The 14,743-nt window shown below is 50.6% G+C and overlaps 1 protein-coding gene across 1 annotated transcript; it reads left to right on the top strand.

The window, feature by feature from the left end:
• Positions 1–5,527: 5,527 nt before the first annotated feature.
• On the top strand, positions 5,528–13,401 carry Guca1b (guanylate cyclase activator 1B). Its single transcript, XM_057752076.1, has 4 exons — positions 5,528–5,734; positions 10,452–10,601; positions 12,180–12,300; positions 13,274–13,401. The coding sequence occupies exons 1-4, from the start codon at positions 5,528–5,530 to the stop codon at positions 13,399–13,401; spliced, it is 606 nt and encodes a 201-aa protein (XP_057608059.1).
• Positions 13,402–14,743: the final 1,342 nt, after the last annotated feature.

Genomic DNA, 14,743 nt, shown 5'->3' with positions numbered 1-14,743 from the left:
TCTGGGAGAGCAGCGGGCTGCACACTTTAAGAGAGGAAGTAAAAAGAAATCCAGATCCACATGTAAGATTCTGGGGCTTTCGAGGACTGCTCCTGAGGAGCCACCATGGGCAGACCTTCATCTCAAGCTGTTTTCAGATGATACACAAACCAAGTTTAGTCAGACACAGTCAGACCTTGAACTGGCAAGATGTGAACTGGGTAAGACCGCTTCAGAGCCACTCCTGGAACCCACGCAGGAGAGAGCTGCCCGGAAGTTGTTCTCTGACCTGTGCATATGCAAACACACTAAGTAAAAAAGAAACCTTAAAATCTCACTCTGAAGATAGAGCTGACAGCAATCCCCCAGAACCCACATCAAAAACTGGGCACTGTGGTGCAGTCCTGTAATCGCAGCACGGAGGAAAAGGAACAGGAGGGTCTCTAGGACTTGCTGTAAGCCAGTCTAGCCGAACTGGCAAATTCCAGGCTGTGAGAGTCTGTCTCGAAAACTAAGGTAGAGAGGCCGGAGAGATGGCCCAGTGGTTAAGTGCTTACCATGTAAACATGAGAACACACATAAGCCAGGCTGGCATGGTGACCTACCTGCAGTTCAGCTTCAGAAGGGCACCAGATCCCCCTACAAGCTGCCTGACGAGAAAAGCCGAGTCAGCCCTGAGAGACCATCCCCAGTGGCAGACCAACTGAGGATGATTTCCCATGTAAGCCTCTGGCCTCCACATACATGCACACACACTCATGCACATGTTCTCACATACATATAAACGTGCACATGAAATGGGAGAAACATGGAGAGCAACTGAGGAAGAGAAGAAAGGAAAGAGGCTATGGGCATAGACATGTATGTGAGCAGTAAAGGCACTTGCCACTTCGCCTGACAACTGGAGTTCGGCTCCTGGAACTGGCATGGTGAAAGGAGAGAACCAACTCCAGAAAGTTGTTCTCTGACCTCCACACGTGCAGTTGTACACACACACACACACACACACACACACTAAACAGCTCCAGCCGCATAGCACGACCTTGTCTTAAAAATAAAGTCAGAAAACCCTACCCTGCTGGGCCCGAAGATGGTCCAGTAGCTGAAGATGCTTGCAGCCAAGCGCAGTAGCCTGCACTTGATCCCTGTGCCCCCATGGCAAAAAGAAAGAATCAGCTCCCCAGATTCCTTCTACCCTCCACACAGATGCAAAGACATGCATGTTAATGCACATTTCACTTGTAAAGCCTAATTTTCTTTTTGACAATGAAGAACTCAAATGTCTGCTGATTCCAGCATAGTCAAAGCCCATTTCCAGTTCCCTTCCACAGTTCCTTTTCCGCACTGAGAGGCTGACTGGGGGGTGGGGCTAAGGAATAAAGTAAACAAAAGGAGCAGATACACCATGGTTCTGTAGGCCCACTACTGGCACAGGCCAAGAGTGGGGACAGCACAGTATTTGGGCCTCAGCAAGGTGGGCTCTGCTGTGTGGGAAGGACAGCAGCAGCATGGAAACTGATAGCAGGGCTCCTGTCGGGCGTGGGGCTGGGGCAGGGTGGAGGGTGTCGGTGGACTCTGTCTCTGACTGCCTGCAGTCCCCAGGGTTCCCTGCAAATGCCCTGCCCCCAGCTTAACCCTGCCCTCTTAAATCCTTACTATTGTTACTCCCTTCAAAGCTACCCTTCCCTGCTACGGATTCTTAATCCTCCTTAAAGTGATATATTTGTACCTCAATAGGTCAGCGGTATTTATAGGGCAGGTCATGGGCAGTTGGCCCACGTGAAAACCCAACCAATTTGAGGTCCCTCAGCCAGAGACTACATCAAGTCGTGTTTCATGCGTAGAACTTATTTTTCTTCTCCCTTCCCACTAGATACTGGGATTGAACCCAGGACGTCATACATGCTAAGCAAGAGCTTACTGCTTTTACTACTCTCTCTCTCTCTCTCTCTCTCTCTCTCTCTCTCTCTTTCTATTTTTCTCTTTCTCTCTCTCTCTCTCTCTCTCTCTCTCTCTCTCTCTCTCTCTCTCTCTCTCTCACACACACACACACACACACACACACGGTGTCTCACTAAGGCCTTGAGCGTATACTTTTCTGTGCCCGCATCCTAAGTGGCTGGGATTATAGGTCTCTGTGCCAACAGGCCCACATACAATTTGTTTCTCCTTGTAATTAATTTTTGAAGGTTTATCTTTTATGTGTATAAGTGTTTGCCTATACACACACACTCACACATACACAGGCATGCAAGGAGGCCAGATCCTGGAGCTGGAATCATAGGTGGACATGAGTCACCATGTGGGTGCCCAGAAACTAAAGCAGGGTCTAAGCCATCTCTCCAACCCCTGTTGATTTCTTTTTCCTTTGAGACAAAGCCTTCCTATGTAGCCCAGGCTGGCCTGGAACTCCCAGCCCTCCTGCCTAAGCCTCCAAAGGGCTGGACTCACAGCTGAGCCCACCCACTGCCATCTCCCAGAGCAGTGCTGCCTAAAGAATGCGTCACACCCGCGGATCCCTTGCTCTAATCCCCCAACAATTTCCCGCCCACACCAGGGCACTTGGCGCACTCCAGCGCTGTCCTCTTCCTCAGTTTCCTCCACAGACACCAAACGCAGGCGGGAGCTAGGCTCTCTGAGGATGAGTGAGGGCATAAGGGCAGGGTGACTACAGACAGACACCTTGAGGGAGTGTGACTTCATCAGGAAATGCATAGGGTGACAGGATGCAGGCAGCATCGGGACCTGCCCCTCTTCTCCAGCAGGTCTCAGCCTTCTAGGCGCAGGCCAGAGCTTAGTACCTAGGGAGTGACAGCTTCAGTGGGGTACTGACTGGGCAGGATGAGAGTCACATGGGGAGGTCAAAGTTCGGGGGTGGGGGGGCTGCGGGAGTGCTGAGCTGTGTCAGGAAAGGGCTGGGTCATCCAGCTGGTGAGTTACTGGGGGGACAAATGAGCTGGAAGAACTGAGAACCAGCAAGGGAGCTGAGCTGAGCTTCAAAGACAGCAGAGAAACTCGTGGGAGCCAGGCCCAGAGCTTTTAGACTCCAATGTGTTTGGGAGCCCTGCAGGGCTTTCTGGAACAGTGCTGTGCCCCACCCCAAGGTCCCTGAGTCAGCTCGCTAGGAGTGGACACCTGGGAAACTCTGTGCACAGCAAATTCCCAGAGGCTGCCGCTTTTGGCCCACAGGTAAATGAGGAGGTGATTTTTACAATTAAGGGGTGGAGGGCAGGAAGATGGCTCAGTAGGCGAGAGGGCTAGCTGCTGGTGCTCCGAGTGCAGTCCCCGGAACCCACAGCAAAAGCTGCACTCACACTGCGAGATGGGAGGTGAAGACGGGGATCATTTGGAAATTCACGGGAGACGGAAGCAGAGCAAGAGAGACCCTGACTCATCAAGGTAGAAGGAGAGAACAGACTCCCGGAAATGCCTTCTGACCTCACTCACAGTGTGGCACACGTGTGCCTGTCCTCACACAGACGCAAGATAAGTTAATTAGCTAAATAAACAATAACAAAACACAACTAAGGGGGCCAAGGACCTGTGAGCTAGTGTGGGTGGATGGTCAGTCCTCACTTGGCTGTTGAAATCATGGACATGCTGCCTGGGGACAAGCAGTGACATTACTTACTGTTCAGGGACAGTAACAAGGAGTAAAACTAAAGCAGAGCGGGCCAGACATTTAAAATACTGATTTTTATTTATACTCGTCCGCGTGTGCACCATGTGAGTGCAGGTGCCTGCAGAGGCCAGAAGAGGGCATCGGATCTCTAGAACAGGCAGCTGTGGAGGATCAGTGTGGGTAGTGGGAGCCAAACCCAGTCTATCTGGGAGAGCAGAAAGGACTCGCACCGCTACCCATCCTTTCCAGCCCTGGGACAGACAGTCTGAGAGAGAAAAGGGGCCATTGAAGGCAGCAGTGGGGTCTGAGGAGAAAGCTAGCCTTAGACCCACAGGAATGTGGGATGTGGGAGAAAGTGTCACTAGTCCGAGAAAGGACAACATGGAAGTAGTTCCCACACAGGGACTGAACGGTGAGATTTGAAGAAACTGGGGTGTCAGGTGACAAAGATCGCTGAGAGATGAGGTCAGGCCTGCGCACATCCTCAGCAACTCCAAAATAAGCCCATGGAAGGTGGGATTACAATGCTTCTCCCAGCCATCATCCAAGCCCTGCTTTAAAGATAGCTTGTGGTGGGCTGGAGGGAGGGCTCAGTGTTTGCAGAGGACCTGAGTTCAGACGCTGGGTGGCTCACAACTGCCGGAACTCCAGCTCCAGGGGATTTGACGGCCTGCACCCACACAAGCACAGCCCCCATCTCTCTCTCTCTCTCTCTCTCTCTCTCTCTCTCTCTCTCTCTCTCTCTCTCTCACACACACACACACACACACACACACACACAATTTTAAAATAAAAAAATAAATCTTTTTAAAAATAAAGAAGCACACGGGTTAGCGAGACGGCTCAGCAATCAAAACACTTGCTGCTCTTGCAGAGGACCCAGATTCGGTTCCCAGCATCCAACATGGTGGCTCACACTGAACGTAACTCCAGATCTAAGGGAACCGACACCTTCTTCTGGTCTCTATGAAACATGGCTTGCCTGTGAAACACATACATGCATGTATACAAACGAACACTTTGTTCACATAAAATAAAGATGAAATCTAGCCAAGAGTGGCTGTCTATACCTTTAATCCCAGCACTGGAGGCAGAGGCAGGCGGGTCACTGTGAGCTCAAGGACATCCTGGTTCACACAGTGAGTTCCAGGACAGCCAGAGCTGCTGTGTGAGAACCTGTCTCAAAAAATAAATAAAAACAGAATCTAAAAGATAGCTTGCTGCGGAGGGGGGGGGGGGCATCTGTCTTCCTGTGTCAATAGGGCAGCCCAGAGTGGCTTTGAACTCAAGATCCCCTTGCCGCTCCTTGCCGGGATTATAGTCGTGCACAATGAATATGTAATTGATTCTGTGTGTAGTGAATATATATAGTTGGTCGACACAATGAATATGTAACCGCTTCCAAAGCAGGTTCATGTGGTCTCTAATACAAACTACTTCAACATAAGATGCTTGAAGACACAGACTCCCAGGTCCTGCCTGTTGTTAGTGCTTGGAAGAGGATGGGGGGGGGGGTCGCTTCAGGGCTTGAGTGCTGGCTGGGGAGAAGCATTTGTCCTTTAAGCTGGAAAATGAAAAACCCAAGATTCAGGCGTGGTCTGTGAGAGAGCCACAGACATTAATGGGACCAAGAAAACCCCAGGGTTCTTATAGACTGCTGTCTCTCACTGGACCTGTGGAGGGGCAAGGCACAGGAGGCTTAGCCACATGGAGGTCAGGCACTCCGGGAATCTTCTAATGGTCTTACACAGCTAAGCGGACCTGGGCTGCGCCCCTTCTGGAGGTCCCTTCACTACCAATCAGCTTCAGTTTCCCCGAGACATGAAAGGGCTGGGCTAACCAACGCAACGGAGGCAGAGGGCCGGAGCCTGAGGTCAGCCGAGGCCTTGGAGGAGGCACCGGGCCTTTTGAGTTCGCAAAGCCGAAATGGGTCAGCAGTTCAGCTGGGAGCAGGCGGAGGCTGATGGGGAGATGGACGTGGCGGAGCTGCAGGAGTGGTACAAGAAGTTTGTGGTCGAGTGTCCCAGTGGTACACTCTTCATGCACGAGTTCAAGCGCTTCTTCAAGGTCACGGGCAATGAGGAGGCCAGCCAGTATGTGGAGGGCATGTTCCGAGCCTTCGACAAGAATGGGGTAAGGAGCCCTGCAGGGGGACCTGTGACCTTCCCACCCTCGAGCCCCTCACACTCTCCCGCTTTCCTGTCCATGCCCCTTGCCTTTCTGCCTCACCATTTCCCCAGATCCTCTCTCTCTCCCAGTGACCAGAGGCAAAGGTCACTGGCACATAGCCTGGGCCTTCTCTGTGCATTTTGGGCAGAAGAACTACAACAGAACACGGTTTTTCAAACCCCATAGGGCCCCTGTTGCTCTGAACACAAGGGACTGAGATGTCCCAAGGCCATCCTAGCAAAGATGAGTGCACCCCTTGCTAGAGTCCTCCAGACGGAGGCTGCCCAGTTCTTCCCTGTTGTGATGCTGGAAGGGAGCTTCACACTGACTGGGAGGTGGGTGAATGGTTGCAAAAGCCCCTTCTAACTGTGTGTGCCTGTGTGTATGTGTGTGCCTGTGTGCACATGTGTGCCTGTGTGCACATGTGTGTGCCTGTGTGTACGTGTGTGCCTGTGTGCACATATGTGTGCATTGTGTGCCTTGTGCACATGTGTGCCTGTGTGCACGTGTGTGCCTGTGTGTACATGTGTGTGCCTGTGTGCACGTGTGTGTGCATGTGTGCATTGTGTGCCTGTGTGTATGTGTGTGCCTGTGTGCACGTGTGTGCGCACATGTGCATGTGTGTGTGCCTGTGTGCACGTGTGCCTGTGTGCACGTGTGTGTGCACGTGTGTGCCTGTGTGTACATGTGCCTGTGTGTGCACGTGTATGTGCCTGTGTGTACATGTGTGTGTGCCTGTGTGCACGTGTGTGTGCATGTGGTTTGCGCGCGCACATCCATGAGGCCAGAAGGGAGCGTCAGATACCTTAGAGCTAGAGCCGCCAGTGTTTGTGAGCTGCCCAATGAGAATACTGGTATCCAAAAACACCATTCCTCTGGTAGACCAGTAAGTGCTCTTAACTGCTGAGCCTTCTCTCCCCTTTTCAACACTTTAATTCATGGGGGATTACATGAATCAAATCCCAGGGTTTCCTTAAGCCCTTCAATGGCACCAGCAGCTAAAAGGCACTAAATTATATAATGCAACATGGTAATCAGACTTTAAAATTTTTTTTAAGATTTATTTATTTATTATATATACAATAGTCTGCCCGCATGTATCCCTGCTGGCCAGAAGAGGGCACCAGATCTCATTACAGATGGTTATGAGCCACCATGTGGTTGCTGGGAATTGAACTCAGAACCTCTGGGAGAGCAGCCAGTGTTCTTATCCTCTGAGCTATCTCGCCAGCGCCCCAGGCTTTAAAATTTATGTGTGTGTGTGTGTGTGTGTGTGTGCGTGCATGTTCATGTGTACATTTGGAGGCCAGAGATGGATCTCAGGTGCCATTCCCTAGGAAGCATCCATCTTGTTTTTGTGAAACCATCTCTCATTGGCCTGGAGCTTACCAACTAGAATAAACTGGTTATTCAGGAAGCCCATAAATCCTCCTGAACTCACTCTTTCAGCACAGGGACACAGCAAGTAGACGCCAATGTACTCTGGGTTTTAAATTGTGTGTGGGTTTGTACACATAAGTGCAGTTCCCATAGTGACCAGAAGAGGGCAGAAGATCCCCTAGAACTAGAGTTCAAAGTGGTGGGGCTGAGAGCAGAACTCTGGTCCTCAGCAAGGCAAGTACCTGCCTTTGACTGCTGAGCCACCTCTCCAGTCCCCATGCCCGGCCTTCTGTGTAAGCGCTAGGGAAGGAACTTGGGGCTTCCTGCTGGCACAGCCTACGCTTTATGGACTGAACCATCTCCCAGGTCCAATCTTAATTTAATTCAATGCTATGTCCTTCTAGAAGCCCAGACCCATGTTCTTAGTGTCTCTTTATCCTCCCAAGTGTCTTTCTCTTTCTTAGCCCTAGTACATAAAATCTGCATTAAATTCTCTTAGACTCTAGCACTAGAGTCTAAGACACGGCTCAGTGTTGCTGCTCTTTTTTTTAAAAAAAAATATTTATTTATTATGTATACAATATTCTGTCTGTGTGTATGCCTACAAGCCAGAAGGGGGCACCAGACCCCATTACAGATGGTTGTGAGCCACCATGTGGTTGCCGGGAATTGAACTCAGGACCTTTGAAATAAGCAGGCAATCCTCTTAACCACTGAGCCATCTCTCCAGCCGTGGACTGGCTGCTCTTGCAGAGAACTCAGGTTCAATTCCCAGCACCCACATGGCTGCTCACACCTGTCTGTAACTCCAGTTCCAGGGGGTCCAGAGTCCACTTCTGGCCTCCACAGATATCAGGCACACATGCGATACACATGTGTACAGGTAAAACACTTATAAACATAAAAAGAAAATAAAGGAGGGCTGGAGAGATTGCTCGGGTTAGGAGCACTGGCTGTTTTTCTAGAGGACCCAGGTTCAATTCCCAGCACCCACATGACAGCTCACAACTGTCTGTAACTCAGCAGGTGATATCTATGAGTTTGAGACCAACCTGGCCTACAAGGTGAGTTTCAGGATAGGCTCCAAAGCTACAAAGAAACCCTGTCTTAAAAAACAAACAAGCAAACAAACAAAATTGTCTGTAGCTCCAGGTCCAGGGGGATCTGACGTACATTCAGGCGAAATACCAGTGTACCTAAAGTAAAAATAAGTAAACTATTTTTAAAAAGAAAGAAAGAACTAACTGAGAAAAAAGACTGTTTTTAAGACCATCTGGCTCAGTGCCCTGAGGTCCTTCTTGTTGTGTTGTGTTATGTTGTTTTGATTTTTGGTTTTTGTTTGAGACAAGGTTTCACTATCTAGTCCTGCATGTCCTGGAACTGTCCATGTAGACCAGGCTGGCCTCAAACTCACGGAGCTCCTCAGCCTCCTGGGTGCTGGGATTAAAGGAGTGTGTCGCCATGCCCAGGCCCCTGCAGTCTGTAGTATGGAATAAAGACTATTTTAAGTCCTGAATTGAGGGGATACCCAGGTAATCTGAAGAAAGGGTCGTGCAGAAGAACTTGTGCCAAGCTGGCTCGATGGGATGCCACATGAGGACCAAGGCCACTCTTAGTCCCAGTCAGAGGGTGGTGGACTCAGCAGTTTCAGAGCAATGGAGCCTCTTCTGCTGAGATCAGTCATGAAACACCACAGGGCCCAGAGCCAACTTCAGACCCCACAGGTCCACCTCCTCCTCGCCTCCTCAAGGCTGTAGGAGCCTCACCAGGGAGGGCTGTGGCTTTTTATCTAAATTAAATTAAATGATGAAAAAACTGGGGTGAGGGCTGGTGCATTGGTGGCGGGGGGGTGGGGGGGAGCGGTGCTGCATCCAGCTCTGGGAGCTGATGCATTGGTGGCGGAGATGGTGGTGTGGGCAGCCGTCCAGTCCTGGAAAACATCCCAGTGTGAGGTCAACGCTGACTCCGCAGACAGACCCCGTTGCAAACAAACACATCCAACCCAAGAAAGTGAGCCTATTTGCCCAAGGTCAAGTGTTAACTCCTAGTCCAGTGTTCCTACTTAGAGGGCTGGAAGTTTTTTTGTTATTTCTAGATTTATTTTATTTTTTATATGTGAGAGTTTTGCCTGCATGTTTGCCGATTAGTGCAGTGTGTGTCTGGTGCCCAGGGAGGTCAGAGGGTACCTGATTCCCTAGAACCAGAGTCGTAGATGGTTGTGAGTTGCCCTGTGCGTGCTGGGAATTGAACCTAGGTTCACTGCAAGAACAAGTGCTCTTAACCATTGAGTCATCTCTCCAGCTCATTTGAGACGGTCTCACTAGGTAGCCCAGTCTGGCCTAAAAGTCGAGATCCCCCTGCCTCAGCCTCCTATCTCTGCCCTCCTCTCCTCTCCTGAGAGTAGCCTGGGGGTTGAAGTTTTAGAAAAGGACATGAGGGCTGGAGAGATGGCTCCAAGTTCAGTAGACCCAGGCTTGATCACCAGCATCCACATAGTGTGGCTCACACCATCCGTTAGTCCAGTGCCACGCTATACAATGCCCCTCTTCTGACCTCCAGGGGCACCAGGCACACATGCGGTATACATATATACATGCAGGCAAAACATTCAAACACGTAAAACAAATAAATAAATCTACCAAAAAAAAAAAAAAAAAAAAGTAAGGGACAGCTGAAGCCACCTCTTGTTAGTCCGGATTCGCTTTGTTTGCTTGCAGACCTTTCAAGGCCATATTGCCTGGACAGGCCTGCCACACAGGCACCAGTCTGAACTTCCTGTGTGGCCGCTGCCGGGCCAGTGCACAGTGCAACGGAGCCAGGGAGAGCCAGAGCAGCTACTCCCCCGGGTGCCTCCAGCCTGTGCCGAGTATATGGGTGTTTTCATCCATCTCCCGCTACAGGGGATAATTGTTGTTGATCTATGCACAGATGAGATTAGCCCCAGCCAGAGGTGCCCCAGAAATGGTCCCAGAGTTTCTATGACCTCACAAGGGAGGAGGCTGTACCAGGAAGGAGCTGTGCCAGAATATGCCTCACACAGCACAGAGGTCGTCATGGAAATAGAAAATTCTGGACAGATGATGAGGAACATTTCGCTAGACCTGGTAGCATGGGGCTGCCATCCCAGCTACACGAAAGGGTGAGGCAGAGAATGACAGGATCCGGGGTGAGGAACAGTGTGCACCATGACACAGAGCCCTGTTGGAGTCCAGGGACAGAGTCAATGGGACTCATACCTGCTCCCTGGGGTGGGGGGGGGAGCTGGGATCTGCAGCCTCAACACTATCCACACTCAACGCAGGATAACACCATTGACTTCCTGGAGTACGTGGCAGCCCTGAACCTCGTGCTGAGGGGAACCCTGGAGCACAAGCTCAAGTGGACCTTCAAGATCTATGACAAGGACCGCAATGGCTGCATCGACCGCCTAGAGCTTCTGGACATTGTGGAGGTCAGTATCTGCCCATGAGAGCGCCCCACCCTCTTCTCACTTCTGGGCCTGGTGTCTGGGGAACCATCTGGCACTGAGTTGGGGTAGAAGAGATGAAACCATTCACAATGTGTTATCTAGGGTCCTTGAACCCCTGGGATCTCACGGTGGAGTAAGAGGACAGGTGTGGAAGGTGTCCCCTGACCGCCACTCGCTCGCCGTGGTGCACACATGCTCACCCTCTGACACACACGCTACTCACACATACACAATAACGGTGATGGTAATAATAACAAATTTCAATTTGAGAAAAGAAAACAAGAAATGCCAATGACTTAAGAAGCCACCTACAGAAATTAAAAAGAGCAAATTAAACCCAAAAATTTAAAAAGAAGAAATGAATCAGGTAGAAAGCTAAGTTCATGCTGCAGTCTTAGCACGCAGGAGACCTAAGCATGAAGGTCGAAGTTCAAGGTCAAAGCCCTGTACGGGGGAATTCCAAGCCAGCTTCGGCTAGAGTAAGACCCTGTCATAAAAGGAGAGAAAACAAGTGCATGAGAGAACAATTAGGAGTCAGAATCCTCACCACGGTGACAGCATTTGAGGGAGGAATTTAAAGCAGGAAGGGCCGGATTGGGTCACGATCCGGAAGTCTCACTCCTCCGGCCTCTTGTCCGTCAGCACGGACACAACGCCATGGTGAGCATGCGGTGAGGAGACTGCTCACACCACGGCAGCCAGGACGCAGCCAGGCAGCCAGGACACAGCCAGGCCGAGGGGCACCAGGCAGACCCCCTTCTAGACACGGGTCGTGCAAGCTCCCATGATCCTCCTCTCACAGCTCTCAGGTTTTGTGTCCATCCACAGGCTAAGCCGTTCATTCTGTCAGAGCCCTTTTGATCTGCGTGGCTCTAGGAAACACCTCCCTTACATGAAGGTATGCTTAACAAACCTTCTAGGCGTCTCTCAACCCAATCAAGTTGACAGTTCCAATCAACTAACATAAAAAAATCAAGTCAATAAAAATCAGAATTGTTTCTTTTTGTGGAGTAGGGAGAATGTGCGATTTAATCTTTTTATTTTACTATTTATGTGTATGGATGATTTTCCTGCATGTACAGTGGTGTCCTACTTGTGAATTGTGCCCTCTGGAGCCAGAGGAGGTGTCAGGTCTAAACTGGAGTGATGGGTTGTTAGCCATCACGTGGGTACTGACAATCAGGCCCAGTCCTCTGGAAGAGCAGCCGTGTTCTTAATCACCGAGCCATCGTGGAGCCCCTCCACGTTTTCTGTGTTTATTCGTTTGTTTGTTTGTTCATTCTAAAGCTCTTGGGTTCCACTAAGTGGGCTTGCCAGTGAGCTCCCCAAATCTATCCTTAATCCCAAAACTGCTGAAGTGCCCAATAGACTTGTCCACTGGAGGTGCTTTCTCGGTTGAGGTTCCCTCTCCCCAGATGGCTCTAGCTAGTGTCAAATGAACAGAGAGTAGCCAGGATATCTGGGTTAGGTGACACAAGAGGCCAGCAATAGGGAGGCGGCACTAACGGACACAGGTCCCTGAGGCTCTGTCAGAGGAGCCTAGCTCTTTCTCTCTGGCAGGCGATTTACAAGCTGAAGAAGGCCTGCCGAGTGGAGCTGGACCCGGAGCAGCAGGGCCAGCTGCTCACGCCGGAGGAGGTCGTGGACAGGATCTTCCTCCTGGTGGATGAGAATGGAGACGGTGAGAGAGAGCTGGGGGAAGGTTGACAAGGGGCACCCAAAACCACCTGAGCACACATTCGTGGGGTACAGCTCTTCTGAGGGTGGCTGATAGAGGCTGAGCCTGAAAATAACAGTAATTATTTTAATTTTGCTTTATGTGCACAAGTGTTTTGCCTGCATGTATGTCTGTGCAGCATGTGTGTGCAACGACCCCCTGAAACTGGAGTTACAGACAACTGTGAGCCACCATGTGACTGCTAGGAATTGAACTTGGGTCCTCTGTAAGAGCAGCCACTGCTCCTAACCATGGAGCCGTTACTCCAGACCTAAATACATTTTTTGAAGATAAAAAGATACCAGAGAAATGGTTCTGTCGATAAAGGCACTTGTCACCAAACCTGTTGACCTGAATTAAATCCCTGTTGAAGGAGAGAACCAACCACTGCAGGCTGTCCCCTAACCTTCCCATTCATACTGTAGTGAGCATGTGTGCCCCGCCCAATCCCTAAATAATAGTGATGATGATGATGATGATGATGATGATGATGATGATGATAATGACGATGATGGTGTGAGGGAGGCAGAGGCAGGAGGCTGTGAATTCAAGGCTAGGCTGGGCTCCGTAGTGAATTCCAAGTCAACCAGGGCTACACAGTGAGACCCTGTCTCAAAAAAGAAAAAAAAAGAAAGAAAAAAAAAAGGGAAGAAAGTATGGTTGGTGCCTGAGGAATGACACCAGAAATTGGCTTCCATATGCATGCATGCTTGAGTTTGAACACATACATGCACACATGTGCATGCGCGTGCACACACGCATGCACACACACACACAACTTATGAGTTGCAAGAGACTCCTCTAGACGCAGAATTGACAAGCCACAGGCTTCGAATTCGAGGCATAGGTCTAGTTTGTAGGGAGGAGAAGGTAGGAGGCCTTCCCAGCCCAGGCCTGGCTTCCCTCTCCTTGTGACCGTGTCTCCCACCTCGCTCAGGCCAGCTGTCTCTGACCGAGTTCGTCGAAGGCGCCCGTCGCGACAAGTGGGTAATGAAGATGCTGCAGATGGATGTCAACCCTGGTGGCTGGATCACTCAGCAAAGGCGGAGAAGTGCCATGTTCTGAGTGCCTGGGGACCCTTCCAAACCTCCGGGGTCCCCCAGGTTTTCAAAGTATCAGGAGGCCTTTGGGCTAGTTGGCTCAGGCCCACTGTTGCTTGATGTGGACTTCCTGATACCCGACCCGATGTGGGAGAGCAAGGGGATGAGCCCTGGCTGCTGGGCTGGAGAAGCTGGGGTTCAGTCCATTCTCAAGATTTTCTAGTGTTTTAGGGGAACTCGGTTACACTGCTCCTCAGCTGCTCCTGGGAGAGCTGGACCTTAGCTGGGAGACGTGGGGCTCCCTCTAATCTTTAGGTGTTCCTAGCGGAAACAGGGCGGCTGGAGGGAAGGTAGGGTGGGGAGGCAAAGACTTAGGTAGGGAGCAGTTAGAAGAGAGTTAGGATGGGGAAGGATCGTGACTGCCCCACTACCTGAGCAGCCTCCTCCCCAGGATGTCCTCCCCAGGGCTGACAAGGGCAGAGGGTAGCAGACAGTTACCTCTGTGATCCTCTGGCTCTTGGAGGCCTGCTGAGCTTAACAGAGGGTTTTCAGATGGGTGCTACTCCCCAGTTCCTCCTCCTCACCCCATCTCCAGCGGGAGCCTGCCACCATTTCTAGCCATAAGCCCACATGCCTCCTTAAGGATGGAGACACCTTCTCTGGGGAGAACCAGGCACCTATGCATTGGGGCTCCAGGCGGGACTTTACCTCCAACTGCTGTTGGACCCCTAACCTCCTGCAGGCTAACGAGGCAGTTCCTAGATTATCATATAGACGTCAAACCCAATATAGAAGCTAGATTTCCTGGGACCTTCATGGTTAGCTCTCCTGCCTTCCTCTGCCCTTCACATTAGTGCAACTGGGGAAGGCACCTTGGAGGACAGGAAGTGGAACCGGGGTCACTCTCAGACAGTGACCCCCTGGCAAGCCTGGTGGATTATTGGCTTTACCCTGAGTAGATGTGCTTTTATGTTAAAATAAACTAACTTATTGACCTTGAGGGAAGTTTCTTTGCCTATTTGAGAAAGGCTCCACACTGTAGCTCAGGCTAGCCTGGAGCTCACTCTATAGCCCAGGCTAGCCAGAACTACTGCCTCCAGCTCCAGAGTCCTAAGATTACAAGTGTGAGCCAATAAGCCCAAGTTTTTGTTGTTGTTTTGTTCCTTGGGGAGGGATTATTTGTTTTCCTTTTGGGGGCAGTTGAGATAGTTTCGGAAGCCCATGTTAGCTTGAAACCCATGTCAATCCCCCTGCCTCAGTCCCTTGGGTACTGGTATCACTGGTGTGCACCATAGTGCCCAGCTTGAACTTCAGGTGATTTTTTTTTGTTTTGTTTATTCTTATTTCTATTTTATGTGCACGGGTGC

The sequence above is a fragment of the Chionomys nivalis genome, chromosome 19, assembly GCF_950005125.1.
Source record: "Chionomys nivalis chromosome 19, mChiNiv1.1, whole genome shotgun sequence".
In the NCBI taxonomy this organism is placed as follows: Eukaryota; Metazoa; Chordata; class Mammalia; order Rodentia; family Cricetidae; genus Chionomys; species Chionomys nivalis.
This window is presented reverse-complemented; position numbering and strand designations above follow the sequence as displayed.

Excerpts from the sequence above, each read along its gene's own strand:
- Guca1b (XM_057752076.1), top strand. The coding sequence starts at position 5,528 with ATGGGTCAGCAGTTCAGCTGGGAGCAGGCGGAGGCTGATGGGGAGATG. Across the intron at positions 5,735-10,451 it reads GAGCCTTCGACAAGAATGGG|GATAACACCATTGACTTCCT; the intron begins GTAAGGAGCCCT and ends CACTCAACGCAG. Across the intron at positions 10,602-12,179 it reads AGCTTCTGGACATTGTGGAG|GCGATTTACAAGCTGAAGAA; the intron begins GTCAGTATCTGC and ends TCTCTCTGGCAG.